General features: G+C 37.9%; 1 protein-coding gene across 13 annotated transcripts in view; it reads right to left on the bottom strand.

The window, feature by feature from the left end:
• Positions 1 to 20,201, bottom strand: part of LOC131690758 (collagen alpha-1(XVIII) chain) — a 1,092,580-nt gene that overhangs the window by 146,917 nt on the left and 925,462 nt on the right. For 10 of the 13 annotated variants that reach the window (XM_058976747.1, XM_058976746.1, XM_058976740.1 and 7 more), the window contains 6 exons: positions 13,317 to 13,559; positions 13,160 to 13,174; positions 12,466 to 12,627; positions 12,203 to 12,293; positions 11,981 to 12,081; positions 11,764 to 11,793 (listed from right to left, as the gene is read on the bottom strand). In XM_058976747.1, coding sequence (XP_058832730.1) covers positions 11,764 to 11,793; positions 11,981 to 12,081; positions 12,203 to 12,293; positions 12,466 to 12,627; positions 13,160 to 13,174; positions 13,317 to 13,559 — 642 coding nt within the window. The remainder of the gene's footprint in view (positions 1 to 11,763; positions 11,794 to 11,980; positions 12,082 to 12,202; positions 12,294 to 12,465; positions 12,628 to 13,159; positions 13,175 to 13,316; positions 13,560 to 20,201) is intronic. The other 3 variants (XM_058976748.1, XM_058976744.1, XM_058976742.1) reach the window with 2 other exon arrangements.

A 20,201-nucleotide genomic window follows, 5' to 3' on the forward strand; every position in this document is an offset into this window, starting at 1 on the left:
GTAATTTATCAACTGGATTGTTTCCGATCGAGTGGGTACATTCAAATTACTGCACTTAGGCTAATGCTAATAACTCTGTTGAAAAGGAAAACTATTTCGAAATGTGCTAATCAGGATAAGGCTCTAAATCCAAGCTAATGACATCCAGGAAAACAAGCAACGTCACATGGTAACGAAGCAATAAACTTAACGGAACCATACTGTAGGCGTCTACACAATGCAATTTAAGTCAGTACTCGGAAAAATCCAAGCATCTAGCCACAATCTTCATTTTATTACGATTGCTTCCTACTGCCACCGTCAGTTTATTTCCTCCATCGTAACAAGAGCGGCAGTGAAATCAGATTTGTCATATTTTTACCTCACCAAACGACACGCCAGCGTGGAGGTGACGATGATTGCTTGTGGCATTTCTGTTTAATTTTCCTGTCGGGGGCAAAGTGGGTGTTCTAATGAAATTCGTAGTAATGAACCGTTGTACGTTTCTATATTCCGTACAATTTCGAACGACGCTTGAGAATGAGTTGTCCAACTCCACCCCAAGTTCCCCTTCTCGGGCACTCAAAATCCCTGCTAAGCCTCGTTCGTCGGAATCAAACCGGAGCAATAAAAATAAACAAGGAAAAAAGGGCGCGGGGGAATCTAAGCCAAGGTTGTTTGACACGTTGGGTATCCCATCGTTGCCATCTCTGTTGGTTTCCGGCTTATTGTTTGCTTTGGCTTGAATCGGTTAGTCGAAAGATAAATACGGAAAAAGGTTAGTATTACGTGGGCGGCCGTGGTACATGCTGCTCGAGTACCGACCATTTCCACAGGGGAGTTTAGTGATTGAGAATAGCTTCAGCTATTCTGTGGCTTGGAAATAAATAATTCATGTTTGTTTACTTCCTGTGCTTTCAGGGTAAACATGTACAGAATATGGTGTAATGAGATCAATTTGAGCACTCACAGAGGATATTGTGCGTGTCTTTTGGCTTTTGGCGTTGTCACTTTGTGATGTGCTAACAATAAAAAAGGCAAATAGGCACAGAACGTACCCTAGTTGCTGGCGGTCGATGGGAAGTGCGTGAATTTTAGCTGGTCTTATGCATAAAACATACACCATTGATTCTGGCAAGCTACGGATGATCCCTCTCTATACGGGAAATATGGTGTGAACGAACTTCACTTATTGATCATTTTGGAAAAATAAACCGGTCGTTTTCTTGCAATTGAAGTATACCGTGGATGCATGGTTGCTTACACGCAAACCATTCCTAAGAAGCAAAGTTTTGCACTGTGCCTTTGCGGAATATTCCCTTTCTTGCACCATTTAAAAACCGATTTGCTATTGCTTGATGTGGTTCTCTATACAACAGTGCTCCACCTTATTACTCATGTTCTTTAGCATCATTCGCACTTCAGTACACTAAGCAGAGCGCATCGAATCTACGTGGCTATCATTTGATCATTTTTTTCTAGAATAAAATAGCATCTATTCGTGAAGTTTTTAGACTAAAATCAGTTCGTATGTTGTTTTACAAGGGTTCTTGAAACAGCCAACCCCATGCTTTAGTAGATACACACGCGACAACCACACCGTCGATCTCAACTTTGTGAGCGGACATGTAGTCACGGTAGTCCTTCATAAAAGGCATGTCACCAGCAACGTCATTTGCTTGCACTAGACAGAATATCGAAATTCAGAATTTATCTGGGTGAACATTCATTCGTATCGTAATTCTCGTTTTTATTTCTGTGTGGTGTGCGATAAGAGGCTTTTTTTTCTGAAGGCTATATTCCTCAGTGTTTTGTTCACGCGTGAGGATTAAGGAGTTACGCCACTGTAGAATTTAAAAAAATCGACTTTTTTATTAGTCTCAAATGTGTTCTAGGATGTTAAAAATAATATCTCAAAACATGATAAACGAAAACAATACATAAATGTTCAAATTTTCATTTCTGCCACATAAGAGGCGATGTATGCTCCTAGTATAATGAAAATTTTAACCATTTTTTTGAGCTGGCCGTAACTCAAACAAATGATTTTTAATCGCTTTGAAATTTTTTCACAGTATATTCGAAAGTAATTTCTCCAGCGAAGTACGTTGAAGTTTTATTGCCTACTTGCTTTTATTAATTTTTAGTCGATTCTTATGATATTTTCGGTGTTTTTTCACTCACTTTCACTTTTGCAAAATTAAAAATATCAAAAAATTCTACGTACGTCACGTGCTGTTGTCATTAGGAATCAGAAAAAAATTTGGTTGTTGGCTCTAGATCAAAAATACGGAGGATAGTTTAACGGCCGTTGGCCCCCTACAAAAAACGTGCATTGGGGGAAAATGCTGCACAGTTGTCATCTTGTGGGGAAATTACTCGAAAAAATATTTGTTGTTATTCACTGCTTGTGTTATAAATCCCATTTAACAAAATTTCGACTCATCTTTTTATTGCGTCGAGAAATATTCCCGAAATATGCCTATTGTTTTGTGCTTTATACTGGTGTAGCCTCTTAAACCAGGGATTTTGAACCTTTTTCGCACCACGGACCCCTCCGAAATCACCCAGGACCGCCACAGTCTGCTACAAAAAAAAAATGCTTGAAATTCCAGTATACACCCGGTAAAGAAACTTTTCTTCGCAAACTGCTAGCAACTCCTGGACGGCCCCAAGGGGTCCGGGGTCACCAGGCTTAGTCTTGTTTGCTCAGCGGAGACCTTTCGAAATCGTCATGGGTGGTCGCAGATGGCTTAGCATCGATTTTGTATCCCAGTGGGGTGACGGACAAGCTTTGAAAAAAAAACATCTTATCACTTTTATTAAATGTTTGCACTATATACGACTATTTTCTATTGATCATTGAAAATGTATATATTTTACTATTTCATTCCACCCTTTTGAGTTCAAAAATTTATATGAAATGCGAAGTTCTTTCAATCATACAGTCCCACAGCTCCCTCATCCTATGGCCTTTCCGGCACCGGTTCCGGAAGGAATCAAATGAGGACATTTGACGCCATTTTGAAAACCGGCTTCCGGTTACCACAAACAATGAAAACCATCATTAAAATGTTTGTCATTTCAAAGACAGAAATTGATTTTTCACGTAATTTTGAAAATCAAGATGACAGTTTCCGATTTCCACAAACCAGTTAAAACTAATAATGCTGTCATTGTAAAGCGAGTGGAAATTGATTATGAACGCCATTTTGAAAACCAAACTGGTGGTTTTCGGCTACCACAAAACAATGAAAACCATCATCAATAATGGTGTCATTGTAAAGCGGGTGGTCAGCAGAAGATGGAAATTGATGTTTGACGCCATTTTAAAAATCAAGGTGGCGGCTTCCACAAAGCAATGAAAACTATCATGAATATAGGAGTAATTTGAAAGGGATGGTGAGCAGAAACAAATATTGATGATTGACGCCATTTTGAAAAGCAAGATTCCAGTACCACAAAATAGTGAAAATCATCACCAATATGGGTTTTATTGAGAAATGAACGGTCACGCAAGTAGCAATTTATTTTAACTATTAACAACATGTGGGCAACAATAGATATGTGCGGTTGTGAGTTGTTCCCGTTCCACAGTCATAACGATGCAAGAATAACCGAATGAAACCGTATTGTTGTCATGATATTGATTTCAATCATTTTTTCCATTATGTTCATCATTATACTTGATACTTTTTATTTAATGATAACAACACTGCATGATTTTTTGATTTTATTAGTAACATTTTATTCCGAACAGAGTGAACATTATTTAATTTATTTCCTTATTGTTCATCTTACTGTACTATTTTCAGTACATGAGGGATTCCATGAGAAACCGTCCGACCGCAAAATATGACCATCGTCGATTCGAACGAAAATTTGCAGTTGTGTTCTGTTGTTGAATCTCCACGATATTCTCTGGAAATTACAATGTTTTTAATACGAGAGCAATATTTAAAACGGGCGTAGATGCTTCTACGTTCAAAAATTTCAAAAAGAAAATGCACGATTACTCTATTTTATACAGCAAAACTGTCCGATATGAGTTACAGGGAATGAATACATCTGTACGAAAAAATATACACTGAAAGCTTTCAAATGGTTCACAATATCGCCTTGAAGTCAAAGGGAAAATTACAGGAAGTCCAAAAGGCCCATGCCTTTTGGAAAACCTATTGCTGTTGACAAAAAACGCAAATAACGTATGAAAAGGTCGTAATAAAACAAAATAATTGTGTTGTTGAAACAATATTTAAACTATCTCATTTCAGAAATTTTTTGTTTTGAGCATTTTGATTTGTAATGGCGTTTAGTATCATATTCAAAAAGAAAATTATTTTTTTGACTACTTTTTATTAAAAGTTTATCCATGATCCAAGTACATTAAAAAAGTTTCTTTTACATCTTTAAAACGATAAACAATAGAATGTTGACATTTTATGATGGGGTCACGTGAATAACTTTAAAAAGAGCATATTTATACGAATTAATTGTTTTGGTTGGAGTAAAATTCCAACTATCTCGACAACTATCGCATTTTGGAAGTTTTTTGTTAAATGCTTAGAATTATATTCTGCAATAAAATTACGGCTGAAGGCCATGGTAATCAATTAATATTTCGTATGACCATACACGAAATATTAATTGGAAGAGCTATGCTGCCGCGATATCCGACGACATCGAATCTAATCAAGAACTTCATCCAGAGGAAGAGTACAGGTTCTTGGTTGGATTGATTCTTGACAGCACGATTCAAACTATGACAGTACCCGGCCGACATTAGAAACGCGAATGAAGAATTTTGATAAAGCCAAGGAACACAGTTACTGGTGCCGGTTTGTTGACGGATTAACGAGTGAAACATCGATGAGCGCTCTTTGAGGCATGGCCCGACGTATGCGAAACCGGAACGAGAGCGTAAAATGTTCAAACCGTTGGGTATTCGTTTTCGCCAAGAAGATTTGTCTAGATTTCGCCCGCACAGAAGTTCTATCGTGCCGCATCTCTCTCTGATACCGCAAATGAAACAATTGTTTTTGTTGAAGCAAAATTCCAAATATCTCGACAACTATCGCATTTTGGAAGACTTTTATTACATGCATTTTGATTTACAATGATACTTAGAATCATATTCTGTAACAAAATTTCAGTTTTGTCTGTCAATTAGTATGAAATTGTAAAACATGTATAAAGTTATTGTTAGAAAAAACTGTGTTTTTTGAAATGTAAATTTTTAACATAAATTTTTGTTGTTTGTGTAGAATGATGCAACGTTTTTTTCAGTGTATATTTTTTCGTACAGATATATGTATTCCCTGAAACTCCTTCTCAGGTAGCTTTGCTGTTTAAAATACAGTAATCGAATAAAGAAATTTGAAATTAATGCGCGCAGAAACGTCCACGCTGTTTTGAAAAATTGCTCTTGTATCAAAGTATTGCAATTAACAGAGAAAATCATGGAAAGCCATAAACCGAACGCAACCGCAAATTTTCGTTCGAATCGGCGATGGTCATATTTTGCGGTCGGCCGGCTTCTCACGGAATCCCTCAATCTTGAGAAGGCCTCCTCGCTCAAGCAATCTAGCTTGGGTGTATTCCTAGATATTGAAGGTGCTTTCAACAATGTGTTCTTCCAGTCTATTCTGGAAACGACGCGCAGTCATGGGGTATTCGCATTTATCTCGGGTTGGATAAACGCAATGCTTAGTAACCGCATTCTTTGCTCGTCACTGAGACCGGCAAAGATAAGGAAATTTAGTATTTGCGGCTGTCTGCAAGGTGGAACCTGGCAGTCAACGGCTTATTAAGGAAATTCAAATTCAATGATTTCCAACCTATGGGTTTGTTGACGATTATAAAATACTAATTACTGGACATTGCATCGGAACAATCTTTGACTTAATGCAACAAGTCGACAAGTTAAATGATCAGTTAATCCAAACAAAACTTCAATTGTTCTATTCACGAAGAAGCGAATAACAACCGGTGTTTGTCCATTGCAGTTCTTTGATTCTGAGATACTGTATGTAGACCAAGTCAAATACGTTGGAGTTATATTGGGTTTCAAACTAAATTGGTCTGCTCACATTGAGTTTAGAGTCAAGAAAGCGTGCATAACCTTCGGGCAGTGCAGATGAATTTTTAGAAAGACCTTGGGTCCCAAATTCAAATATATCGATTGGATTTACACGGTAATTGCACTTCCAACACTGTTATACGGATGCCTTGAGTGGCCGAGGGGAGAGGTGGTGACGGTCTAGTCAAAGCTAAACCATTTGCAAAGAATGGCGCTCATCACGTTGACTGGTGATTTCACCACAACTTCGACTGCTGCCCTTAAGGCCCTTCTAAATATCAAACCATTACACATACATCTCAAACAAGAAGCACATTCATGTGCGAAAAGACTGCAGGTTACTGGGCTTGGGACTGTGGTTACATCGGTGAAAAAATTCTTGCTCCCAGCGATGTTATTCTCACATGTAGTTTGACTCCCTCTCGAGAGGAGTGGTTGTCTGGCTCTATGGAGAGACAACAACAAACGCAAGTGTTACACTGACGGTTCTCTGATGGAGGGACGTGCTAGTGCTGGTTTCTACTGTCGTGAAATGAGATTGGAACAATCTCACTCACTAGGTAGATGTTGTACTGTATTCCAAGCAGAAATCTTCGTGATTATGTGCGGGGTATAATCGGTTCTTCAACAGAGCTTGTCCGGTAAAGTTATATACGCCTGCTCCGATAGTCAGGCTGCAATCAAGGCCCTTAGCTCAGACAAATCCCGGTCCAAGCTTGTGATCGCGTGCCGAGCCTAAATCGAAGAACTAAGCATTGTCAACACTATCTACTTTGTCTGGGTGCCCGGACATTCTGGTATTGCTGGAAATGAATGGGCTGATGAATTGACCAGGGAAGGTGCAGTGACTGACTTCGTTGGTCCTGAGCCCGCGCTGCTAATTTCGACATGTTGGATAAGGGAAATATTCGGTCCTGGGCTTTGTCCGAGCACCGCAATTATTGGAGAAATATACAAACGTGTCACCAAACAAAGACGTTTCTAGAACAACCGTTCCGTGTGATTTCGAAGTCTCCTAAATTTATCGAATCTTAACTGCGGCATGCTGACTAGGGCTTAACAGGCCACTGTAAGCTCAATTATCACATGGCAACTATTCAGCATGCTGAGTCATTTTCATGTGATCTTTGTGAATCCGACTACGGAACCTCATATCATTTGCGATGACTATTGCGATTTCTAATTTTCGGCTGTCATTACATAGACGATACCGTGTTTGGTCGGCTGAAACTCAGAGACATACTAAAGTTCCTTATCAAATGCGGTACATAGCTTTCTCTAGGAACAGTTGAGGTTTTATGGTAGTTTTATGATCCCTCATAAAACTTAGATTGCACTTGTGGCATGCTATAAAACTTCAATTGTTACTTGGGTTAGGCTTCCTCGCAAGCGATTCGAACCTCTTCCGAGTTTAACTTACCTGCTGTTTGTTTTTGTGCTGTTATTTTCCCACCCTTCCAATTCTATTTCCTCACTGTTCCTTCTATGTTGGAATGTTGGAATGTTACTTAATTCCGTCTTCGCGGCATTCAAAAAATTGCATTACAAATCCACGTTAAATGCTCATGCATGCATGTGTACTATTGACAACTGTCTTATATCCGAACTCACAACTCGTGATATTCGTGCAGTTGCAGTAAATATGCCTTTTGATTACATAAACACGAAATGCGTCTTTTGTCCGATATATTTGCCGAATAATGAATCATCACCCTCTGATGATTTCAACAGGGTTGTGTGATACTGTGGCAGAAATAGGTTTCCCCGCATAATCAGCAGTAATGCAAAATCCCACATAATAATTTGGGACAGCTCAGATATCAATTCGAGAGACACCGAGTTGCGGAAATACTTAAGAAGTATAAATCTGCATGTAGGACCTAATATTTGCATGATCTCGCAGAGAAGAGGTGTTAGATGTAACTTTCTGTTCTGATGGTATGACGCATGAGTTTGCGAATTGGTTCGTACCCAACGAGCTCGAACCGTCGTTATTTGATCATAAGTGCATGGTATTTGATCATTTAAACGTCTAGATATAGCACCTTCTTGCGCTACTACTGTGTAATAATTCAGTTTTGAATAAGTGGTAGTACAACATTGGATTTAATTGCGTGGACTTTGTTAGAATGTAAATTCCCACTCTTTTTGATCAGGCCGTTGATGCATGCAGATCATTTCCACTCTTTTCGGATTTTCGGTGAATCGAAAATTGAATCTTTTCTAACAACATCAGGTGTGAATACTGACAGTTACGAGAAGCGTGTTCATTTTAATACCTCAAGAATGGGTCATTTTTTTTGAAAGAAAAGGAGCACAATCGCAGAATGCGAACAATGCTTCGACTCGTTGTATGGAGTCTTCGAGTCTCAATACTTGTTGAGTGTAAGCAGTGTGTCACTTTGCGATTAAGCTGAAGGATGATCTGTTAAAAGATCTTCACGGATGTCACTTTTCATCGTAGCTCTTACATCTTCAGTTTCAGTGGATTTGGTTTCAGGTATAGTATTGTTAGGTTCTCTCCGAATGACGAACAAAGCTGTACCTGGCTGAAACAGAAATTGGACTACATAAGTGAGAGGGCAGGGCACTTCCGTTTTATTGTCAAACGATATAGCTTTCACCAGAATAAGGTATTCCTTTACATTCCGTGGAATCCCAAGGAATGTTTGAAAAGTTCTACTAATTTTAATTGAAGCTAGATTTTCATAATTCTTGTTCGCGGACCGTTTGCTGGGAAGCTCTGAGAATCAAGTCGATTACGGAGAAAACATAGGATTATTTTTTGCAGTATCGACGACCGGTTTAAGCTAAATTTGAATAGTTCGAAGGTGTTTCTTTTATTTTTTTTTATTTCAATTATAGAGGTTTCAACCTTAAGGTCATTCTGGTTCGAAAAAATCTCTTATTAAAAATGTCTAACCCTATGTGCGGAGTCGGTACTCGAACTTAGGTGCGCTTCGCATAAGGTAATCGATTTACCAACTACGCTACGCCCACCCCCTTCGGAGGTGTTGTTGTTCTGTTATCCCAACATATCAGATCAACATGGAGAACGTGCCATTTGAGCTAATCGTTACTGCTTCCTGATAATAAAATTACAGTTTTGTTGGTTACTTATTATCAAATTTCCATAATCAAATTAGTTATGGAATTTGCGTTTCGACTTCGTCTTATTCGACAATATGTTAGTGTCATATTCTGATGAGACGAAATCGAAAAGCAAATTCCATAGCTAATTTAGTTATAGGTTTTGTTTGTACCCTTAATGCGCAAATGTCATTTTGAATCATTTTCTCCTTAGTGGAGAAAACAGTTTTTGCCTATAATTTTTCTCCACTTAGGAGAAACATAGCACAGTTCATACACAAAGGTTCCTCATGGTGTGGTTGAAATTACAACGAGAGGCTCTCAATTTAGTTTATATCTCTTTTGCGTTACTAAAATGATTAAAATTTGGTGAAAATCAGTTTTGCACCTGAAGGGCACATCACCTACAACTTAGTAAGCTATGGATTACACGGTGTCTCTGGTAGAAGATATTTAAACAAAAAAATCAGCATCGCCAAAATACTCACTAATCGAAAGCTTAGATGCTCCTCTTTTATCTGAGCATAACTTTGAATTGTACTATCGGGGGGTCTAGAACATTTATTTTTTTCAACATTTTGATCGATTTTTAGGTAATTGGCTCAAAATATACATCTCCCTTTTAGGAGGTTAATTCAGTGAGCACACACTGTCAGAATTAAGAGGTCTTGAACTTTGCAAAACAAATCATTTCCTTCAATTTAATTTTCTTCGGAATATATTTTTGCTCGGGGCTTCATTGTAACTAATGTTACATTCAAAATTCTATCATTGTTCTATGGTTTCTTCGAACAATTTTAGCTCAATTTGATTTGTTTTAGTTTCCTGGAAAATTACGAGTTTAACCACGATTGACAGACTTCCCTTTAAAAAACACAAAGGAGCAGTGGTCCACATTTTAGCAGAAAATTATATTTTCCGCAAAATCATTTCATACTATCTGATTTAAAGGGGGTGAGAAGATATTTGAAAGCAGTAGGGTGTTTTTAGGGATTGTTTATTGGTTTAAAGTAGCAATTCTATTATAGTAAATATGGAAAATTGAAATTTTATAGTGCCCTTTACCAAGTCTTTTGATTTGAGTAGTCAACGAAAAAAGGATCTAAATACATCAAATAAAGGTAAAATGTACTGAGGAATCCAAAAATGATATAATTTTGAGCAAGAAAAGGGTATTGTTTTGCGGATTTGAAGAAATTCTAAAAAGTTATTGTAACAGGTAGAAACCCTATGTTGGCCCAAAAACTCAATTATTTAAAATAAATAAATTAAAAAAGAATTAATTTAAATACTTTCACAACTAAGTAGATGGAAAAAATTGTAACGTTTTCTATATGGTAGCATTTTTAAGGCAAAATATAGTAATATTTAGTGCATTGATCGCAAATCCAAAAAGAAAGTATTCAAAATTTTAGCCAATTTCTGAAGATTAATCTACAAAGATCTCACTTACCATTGAAGTAGGAAGCAGATATTAGTAAATAAGAAGCAGATATTAGGCCAATGTACTTATAGTAAGTGTGTTAACAAACACTGTAATCATTGAAATTGGTACACATCAATATGACTTCACGCTCAAAGGTATGCACGTTTGCGAAAAATACTCTAAATTTAAGTATGAAACAATACATACACATAACTAATTGAATTCAAAAAACACAAATAAATCATTTTCTGATACTAATTATTCATACATTTTCAAAAAAAGTTAGTCTCATATATTTACTTATAAACGAGTAATGAAGTGTTCATATGTATATAAACATAGGTATTTACTTTTTCATTTAAAAAAAAATTCTAGGACCTTAGGAAAAACAATTCCAAATTTGTCTCGTTTAAAATAGAGGCAATTCCGGATAGTGAGTACATTAGTGATATTGATTTGTTAGTGGTAATATTGTTTTGCCAGAGACAAAAAAAAAATGCCCCGAGTAAAAATATTACTCAAATTTCAAATTTAAATCAGCTCGAAATTGGCTAAATGTAGGACATTGGTGTCTTCGGAGGTTTTTATTAACGTAACAAGCCCCTTCTTCTGATACTGTATGTCCAAAGATCCAACCTCCTGAAAGTGATATATCTTCTGAGAGCATTTATTTAAAACGAAATCTTCAAAAATAGTCTTAAAAATGTAAAAAAAAATTATTGTTCTAGACCCTCCGATAGAACATTTCAAATTTAGTCTCAGATGAAAGAGGAGTATCTAAGCATTCAATTAGTGAATATTTCAGCGATACTGATTTTTTTGTCTAAATATTGTTCTACCAGAGACGCCGTGATTACCTTTCGATTTCGTTTCCTCAGTATCTGGCACTGACTTAGCACAAAATATCTGTTCGAAGCGCAATTCGTTACTTACTAAGTTACAGGCACTGTGCCCTTCATACACAAGAAAAGTATTTGTCTAATTTTCTCCTTAGATAGTAATGTATATAATTATTATTGCCAATTTTTGAAAGAAATTTTCCAACATATGCAAACATCCTTGCAATAGGTAAAACTGCTCCGTTGATTTTTGATGCAAGATGCGATAAGCCTCGCAATTCATCAAACAATTAAGATCTAATGTAAAGTGATATCTATTGGAAATGTGTCATCGGTTACCCTTGTTATACCTTAAACATCCGCGATGGATTCCAATTAATCTAAAATTGAAACATGTGACAAAAAGACATTATGTTATGGGTTAGGAGAAAGAGAAAGAAAGCATGAAATCGTTAAACTTTCCGGTTAGAATGCCAACACTCTGTGTTCGGACTAGAAATGTTAGTGACACTTGGGTCGTAGTTTGCACTACTGGCAATGAAAACTGATAAAATATCGTCCACTTACATCGTAATTCTCAGGAATACCCGACGGTCCCGGGGGTCCAGGCAAACCCGGAGGACCTGGCAGGCCATCCAAACCAGATTCTCCTTTGCTACCTTGGATACCTGTTGTGTCATCGCAGAAAGTAACAGAGAGTGAAGGAGATAGGAAAACACATTTTCAATAATTTCATTTGAGAAAAAAAACTTGGTCGGCACTTTGTTACACAAATAGTTATTAACTCACCCTCGGTGCCGGGCGTTCCCATCTCTCCGCGGTCTCCTTTGTCGCCTTTGGGTCCAGCCGAACCACGCTCTCCAGCTGGTCCGGTGGAACCCTGTTTTCGGGAATGGGCGAGAAAAGCAGGAAAATTGAATCAGAAATATAAAACAACAACAGGCGCGCTTTCGCTGTGTCGCCTACCGAGGGCGCGCGGTTTGAAAGGCACTTGTGTAATTCAATTAGTTGGTACTCTACACAGAGAATAAAAAACGAACGAGTGCACTTACCGTCAATCCGGGTGATCCGGTCTTACCCTCGCGGCCTTGCGGTCCCTCCGGACCGCGAAGGTACTCGCGCAGGGTGCTGTCCATTTTCAACTCCTCCAGGATCAGGGTGACGTTGCAGAAGCACTGGTTCGAGTGCTTCCGATTGGGCAGAGCGTCATACAGCTGCAAAACAATAACGGAAGCAATTAAGTGGGGGGTGAGCGTGGGTGTTTGGTCTTTACGACGGTTACCGGCAATCGGAAATGGGGAAGTGAATGGAAATTGGAAAATTTCGAATGAATTATGCGAATTGGATGTAAGTGCACGGTGAGGGGAGTTTATCGATAAATGACATGCGAATAATAATTTTTAAACAATACTAAAAATCACCACAATAGAGTAAAACTTCGGTGCTTCGGTTTGGCCTTTATTGGGAACGAAATGAGCAACTATCTATGGTTTCAAAGAACACAAAAACATTCTCCTTCCCAATTGTTGGCATCTTTGCCACTCTGTTTAATTTTCTGTGGAAACCAACCGTTCCGGCCATTAACTAATGAACATCATAAATAAAAGTGCGAATACGAAATAATTAGAAAGATCGAACCGAACAAAACAAGCATCTAAAAGGGAATATCCCCGTAGAAACGAAACCAAGACAGCTCGAAACAAAGGCAGGGGCTGGATGATATATTTCATTTCATCTCTTAATTACCTGAGATAATCTCTTCTGATCGGATTAAATTGCCAACGCCCCACACCAGTGCAGGGCAGCCGCGAGGGAAGAGAAATTGAATTTTAATAAACTATGACCGAGCGAGCTACGAATGCGCCATTACAAAGCGGTGATGGTGGCGAATACTAATGCTTACCGCTTCGTCGCCGGAACCCTCGTCGAAGTAGCCGGGCCCCTTGGGTCCGATCGAACCCGGTGGTCCTGGTGGACCAAGTGGCCCGGGTGGACCCGGTGGTCCAGGGGGACCTCGTATGCTGTCGCCCGGTGGTCCCTTCAGTCCTCGTTCGCCCTTTTCACCTTTCAGCCGGAAGCCGTAGTCTGGCGGGGGTGGTGAAATCATCGGTGGTTCGAACAACGAATCGTCGTCATCTCCACTTGACTGGAATGAAAATGAAGATAGAAGAAAGCGGTATTTATTAGTGCATCGTTCCGGTGCTTTGGACGTGGGTAGGGGAAATAGCAAACAGTTTTTCACAATTACGACCGGTTCGGGGAATGCTACTCGCGAGGTTGTTTGCTCCTCCGACGAAGTGCCGAAGACATAATTAGTCAATGAGAAAGAATCGATTTATTTAATTAGCTGCTAATTTAATTCCGAGCCGATTCCGAAGAGCTAAGAAGGCTCATTACATACTTTTCAACTTGTTGTGCAAGTGATGTTCCGCATAGAGTCGGTTCGTGCATGAATCGATTATTAGCGTGTTTTGTATACTAAGTAAATATCCCGAAAAATACCCTCGATTTTAAATTCAATTAAAAACTTTTCCTTTTTCGATGTTTTTGTATCTGATTTAAGACGTGCTTTGCTGTCAGCCAGTTTGTTGCTTAACTCGTAGCTTATTAATTTTGATGTTGAACATGTTTTTCTAGATCGAAGGATTAGACGGAATTTTAATGATTTATGCTACTTAGATGGCTCGAAAGTCCTATTGCAAGGGTCATAGTAGCCCCCTCTATTCAATCAGGAAGTGGGGTGGGCGTAGCGTAGGTGGTAAATCGATTGCCTTGTACGCAGCGCACATGGGTTCGAGTCCCGACCCCGCACATAGGCTTAGAAATTTTTCATACGAGATTTTTTCTAACCCGAAGTGGCGAATGACATTAAGGTTAAAATTTCTGTAACAGAAATTTAAAAAATCAAGAAGTGTTCAAGTACACAAGCATTTGTATAGAAAGCTTTCGTGGTTACTTGTTTTCAGTACATCTGAATCATTAGTGTGTTTATTTAGCACATTGCAGCACAACCAATATCGTTGATGAATAAGACAACTGTAAGTGGTCTTTAAGTGGCTTCTTTGGGGTACACATTGAACAATTTCTAGTAAGATTGAGCACGTAGTAATTGGTCTTGCAAAGGCGGATCTTTTTAAAAGAATGAATTGTATTCAACGCGTCAAAACTGAAAACCCTCTGAACGCTCAATATTGCAATGTCACAAACTACTTTGTCAAACTTCTCGGGATAATCGAAATAAGTTGCGTGGACTTGCTGTCTTTTTACAACAATGGTGACTATTAACCTGTAGATGCTTTTCGAAATCTGGTCACACGAATAAATCCAAATTAGCACCGAATTGAGCTTACCTATCAAACACCAGTTTGGCATTAAATCAGTCACACAACTTGTGCGAATGCCTAAAGTAACTGAATGGTTAAAATAAGGATTTGTTTTCTTTTGCTCACCAGCTAACCTGAGCTTATGTATTTGTTTCTCCAGAAATCACTAGACGCCTTGGTGCTAGTTTAGATTTATCGCCTAGCTGGTCCCGAACTGATGCTAGTTACTGATGAGATTAATTCGAAGCAAAAAACCTGTTTTAATCCACCTAATGGTGTAATTTTGCCTTTCTCATTTATTCAATAGCAAGTTATATTCAATATATTTGTGAAAATGTCTATTACATTCTTATTACACTTTGAACATATTTACAAGGGTGCCACGAGTGCCACGAACCTGATGAGCAATATGTTGACGATGACTACCTTGGAACAAAAAATATATTATTTTAGTGGATAAATCAGCATGAATTAAATGTTGTCATCGTATAACATATTTTGGAATGCAGTGGGAGGGGAAAGGGATTTTACCTGTGAAAGAGGATGTGAGAGAGGTCTTGTTGGTGAAAATGGATTCAGTCATCGCCGAATCCGATGTGACTTTAATTCTGGAATATGCCCGGTAGAATTATTACAGAAATCCCGCACATAGGGTTGGGAATTGAACCCAAGTGAGCTGGGTACAAGGCAATCGATTTACCAACTACACTATCTCCACCCCCCCCCCCCCCCCCTAAGTGGTGGCCAATATGGCCAAAACTACTTTGATTGGTCTTTAGGGATCTAGGCCCAAGTAATGTTAAATCCGTTTCAACATGTATTGCATCATTTGGACATCTTCATGTTGCAAGTTTATATAGGAATTTGCTATGTGGCTGCAGTCTTCAACCCGAAATTCCGGAACCGGAAGTAGGATAAAAAAATACAATAGCAGCTTGTGGGAGCGTTAGAACCGTTCATTTGAAACTAAGTTTGTGAAAATCGGTTCAGCCATCTCTGAGAAAATTGAGCGGCTTTATTTGATACACACATTCACCCACAGACATTTTGCGGTCTCGACGATTTGAATCGAATAGTATGTGACACTTGGCTCTCTGGGACTCAAATGGCAGGTCGATTTTTGAAGTGATTTCCTAATATGTATATAAGAAAGCCAAAAATCATTTATATTTTCAAACCAAACTAATTTCATATCTGTATTGCAGAGTAGATTTGTTTCGTGATGACGTATTTGATAGGTCGATTGATTTGAGGTATCAACTAATGAAAGTAGTACTGTTCGTGAAATCTTTGTTCAGGTTGTAGCTTCGCCAAACGGTTGACTGCTCATCATTTTAGTTTAGCTGTATAAATATTTTTTCAAGAACATGGTAAGCATTGTTGGTTACATTCAAGATTATGCTGTTCGAATAATACTTCTAACATTTATAGTATTAATTCAGCAAAAATTATTAGCTGACAATTATATTTTCGAAATCTGAACGGATCTGATTTTTTCAAATTTGGACGAATCTAGAAGCTGATAAGTCCATATAAGTAATAAATAATGTTAAAACTAGTGTATTAGGAAAAGATTGAAGAGTTAAAATAACTCATTTACTCCTTTTATAAACTGGCTGTCTAGAAATGTACGAAAGCAAACAGAACAAAATCGAATATGATTTTTAATTATTCGGGTTCTTTGAAACGCCCAAAGAACATCAATTTGAAAGAACAATGTGAACAATGGACTAGTTCGCTATGGACGTGTGTGACAAATATCTATTTTGCGGAGACTGTACCGCTATGAGACGAGAAGGTATTTATGAAACATTGTTGTCATGTTGTTGTACCCGCTTTTATCAGCCCACGATTTTGTCAGCCTCATATTAAAATTGATAGTTGGTAGTTTGATGAGCTCTAGCAGACGAACCAAGTCGAATTCGAGTAAATTTTTTCTTGGGCATATTTTTCTTATCTTAGAGATCTTTAATATGCAAAAATCCAAATTTTAATTTTATTTTAAATTTTGCGCTGTCTGACCCTATTAAGCGAAATTTACACTAAATAATCGGAAAGGGTTATGAAGTTATATCTAGGGACTAAAGAAGAATATTTTAAGAGCTTCGGTTTGTTAAAAAGAAAGAAAAAATATGTCCCGATTTTGTCAATATCCCCGTTTTAACAGCCTAAAACTCACCAAAGGGCTGTTAAAAACGGATCTTCACTGTATTAGAATTGTCTAAAGTTGATGCAAGTTATTATGAAAATTCTGCTAGTTAACTTGAGTGCTTATGCTACAGAATTTGCGAAGTTAAAGGCTGATGAAGTACTATCTCTGATAGTCGACACTAAGCTAACAAGGCATCAATACTTATTAATTTGCGCATAAGTAGTAGAAAGGCGTCTGGAGTACTAGGGCTCTAAATTTTCATAACTTTCCCTATCTAGTAATCTCTAGCTAATTAAATGTCGTTAAAATGTAAAAAAGTGTTATACCTAAATCGAAAATACAGCTAAGAAATTAACCGAATTGAGGCTAGCCTAAACACACATAGGACGAGATTCTTCAAAAACGTATATGGCGGTTGAAAAGAATATAGGTCAAGGGGAGGGGGGGGGGGGTAATGTAGAAAGAGATGATGTGAGGGGAAGTTGAGAGGGGGCTGATGGAGTATTCAACACCCAACCGCATATTATACCCACCATTTGACATTATATTCAAAGAATCTTTGATTGGCTATCAGTGATCTAGACTTGTAAATAGAAATGATGTGATCTAGACTTTCAAATAGAAATGGATTTTTAACCTTTGAAGTATTACGATTGTACCGATTTATATGGGAAATTCCTATGTGGTCGCAAAAAACAACCTGTAACTTCGGAACCACATGCCAGATACGAATGAAATTCAATAACAGTTCATGGGAGTATTGTATCTTTGATTTAAAAGCAAGTTTATAAAAATCGGTCAAGAATTCCCTGAGAAAAAGGTGTGAGATGACCTTACGAACTTGGAAAGTACCTGGGGGCCTCAAGAACCGTCATAGGTGGCCAATGTGGTCAAAGCTGCTTAGAATGATCATTAGTGATCTAGACCCGCAAATCCGATTTATTTTGCACCCTTTTTGATATGTGTTATACCATTTGGACATTATGGTGTTGCCATTTTATATGGGAATTTGCTGGGTGACTGCACTCTTCAACCCGTAACTCCGGAACCGGAAGTCCGCTCGACAAAAAATTCAATAGCAGCTTATGGAAGCACCTTTCATTTTAAGTCAAGTTTGAGCGATTCGGTTCAGCCATCTCTGAGAAAAGTGAGTGAGTTTTGAAAACACACACATACATACATTTGTCAATTTCGACGAACTGAGTCGAATGGTATATGAGATTCGGCCTTCCGGGCCTCGGTTAAAAAGTCGGTTTTCAGAGTGATTGCAGTGATTCTTTATGAGAAAGGCGAAACCAATCACTTTATTTACTTTTGGGTTAGCTACCACGAATCGCTATAGATTAGATTCGCAGCATTTTGAGTACAAATCAAAACTAAAACTACTATACCATAACTCATTCTGCTCGTCCACCTAAATTTCTAACAAATTCACGCCCAGTCTGTATCACGTATATCCGAAATATGAGACGTGTGTGTCAATAGGCTCATTACCATACGTACCTACAAATTGCCAAAAACACACCGTCAACCCAATGCACAATCAAGCACAAAAATAAGTGTATCTCGATTCGCATACTCACAAGCAGTACACACACGTCGCATCCTGCAGTGTTCAACTCAATCCAAACCAACCCTACCATTCTACCCTTCCCAACCGCAATTGCTAATCATAGTGTGTGCACGACTCGAACCTATCGCATCTCTTTTTTCATGTATGCAAAATTTCAACTAGCGCAGCGCACGATAAACTTTGCACACAGCATGGAAACGGGTGTAAGATTTACACGGTTTAACTGTGTGCGAGTTGCAGAAATGCCATAGCGTTTACCGCTTGTGGTACTGTCCGGACGACATAGTCATGATGTTGCTCGTTTGAAAGGAAAGCATCGACTGGCTCTAAGAGACACGTGGTACCTCTTTCCAAAATCTCGAGGTATTTGATTGAGTCGCTAGGTGCTCCCTATTGACGGTTCTGCCCGGAAGAGGTTGAATCATGTAGTTGGGAGTATTCACGTTTTCCGATATTTATTCATCTTTACGGGGTTTTCAATATTGTAAGATTGAACTATTTAGCAATCGAACATAATGTCAGTCACTTCCGAATTGTTTGGTGGTAATAAGACGGGAATCTTTCCATAAATAATAGAGTTTTAGCTACCGGTTGTCACGGTAAAGATAGATACGTCTACCTTTATCAGGACACATGATAGTGAACTCGGATGATTCGTAGTTATTCTGCCTAAGCTCGACCCTCATTATCAGAAGGCAAAAATTAAGCCCGCATGATATTAAGCCTGTTCTAATGACCCTGCCACTTCTAGCTTTTCGATCTGTTTACTTCACATCCTTGCTCTCACTTGAGTACTATGGCTCTAAGTTTCATAACTTTCCCTACCCAGTAATCTCTAGCTAATTGAATGTCGTTAAAATGTAAAAAAAGTTTTAGGTAAGTTATATATTTAGGTTAGATTTTTGATGACTGGGATGATTTGTTCTATAGGAATTTGAACGGCTGTCTCAATCGATTAAAATCTAAATGTTGGTTACTGCTCGACGTTTCAGCCTTTGATGATGGCCTTTATCAAGGGAGCCGTTAAAATTCCCACAGATCAAATGATCCCAGTCGTCAAAAAGAGTTATAATCGTTCAAAATAGCCACGCAAAAAAGTGACATCGTTTGATTTTACATTTCAGATTGACACACGATCCAGATAGTACAGTAAAACATTTTCAATGTTTAAAACTTCTTGCGAAAAAATTGATTTTTTATATCGATTTAAACTCAAATAAAAAAAAATTATATAGATTTAAACTTTTTAGATATGGCATCAAATTTTGATCTCATTTTGTTGTGCTTGCATGCTTTGCGTTTTGTAGAACAAATGTTTGCTTTTATTTCTTTGACAAAATTTTATTTATTTTGTTATCAATTAAATATTTCAACATTTCAACGGGTCTTCAATGTACCCTCACTGTTAGTACAAATAGTTTTCTGTTTGATGTCATAGGACAATTTTTCTACTCTCGATTTTGATCTTTTAACCGTTAAAAGGAACAAAACGGTAACAACTTGAGCAATTATTACACGGTGCTACAAAATAAAAAAAATGAGTATACTTTTCAAGTGATCTGTTAAAGGTTGTAGGTCTGGTCAAAAACACCACAAAACCAGGTTTGATCAATTTACTATACCTTCAAAATCTTGATTTATCGCAAAAAGAAACTGTTTTTATGGACTTTTGACATATTTTTAAGCGGTAATTTACAACCGATTTTCAATTTTTTGAGCGTTTTGAAAAGGAGAAGAAAC

The sequence above is a fragment of the Topomyia yanbarensis genome, chromosome 3 (genome assembly GCF_030247195.1).
Source record: "Topomyia yanbarensis strain Yona2022 chromosome 3, ASM3024719v1, whole genome shotgun sequence".
NCBI lineage: Eukaryota > Metazoa > Arthropoda > Insecta > Diptera > Culicidae > Topomyia > Topomyia yanbarensis.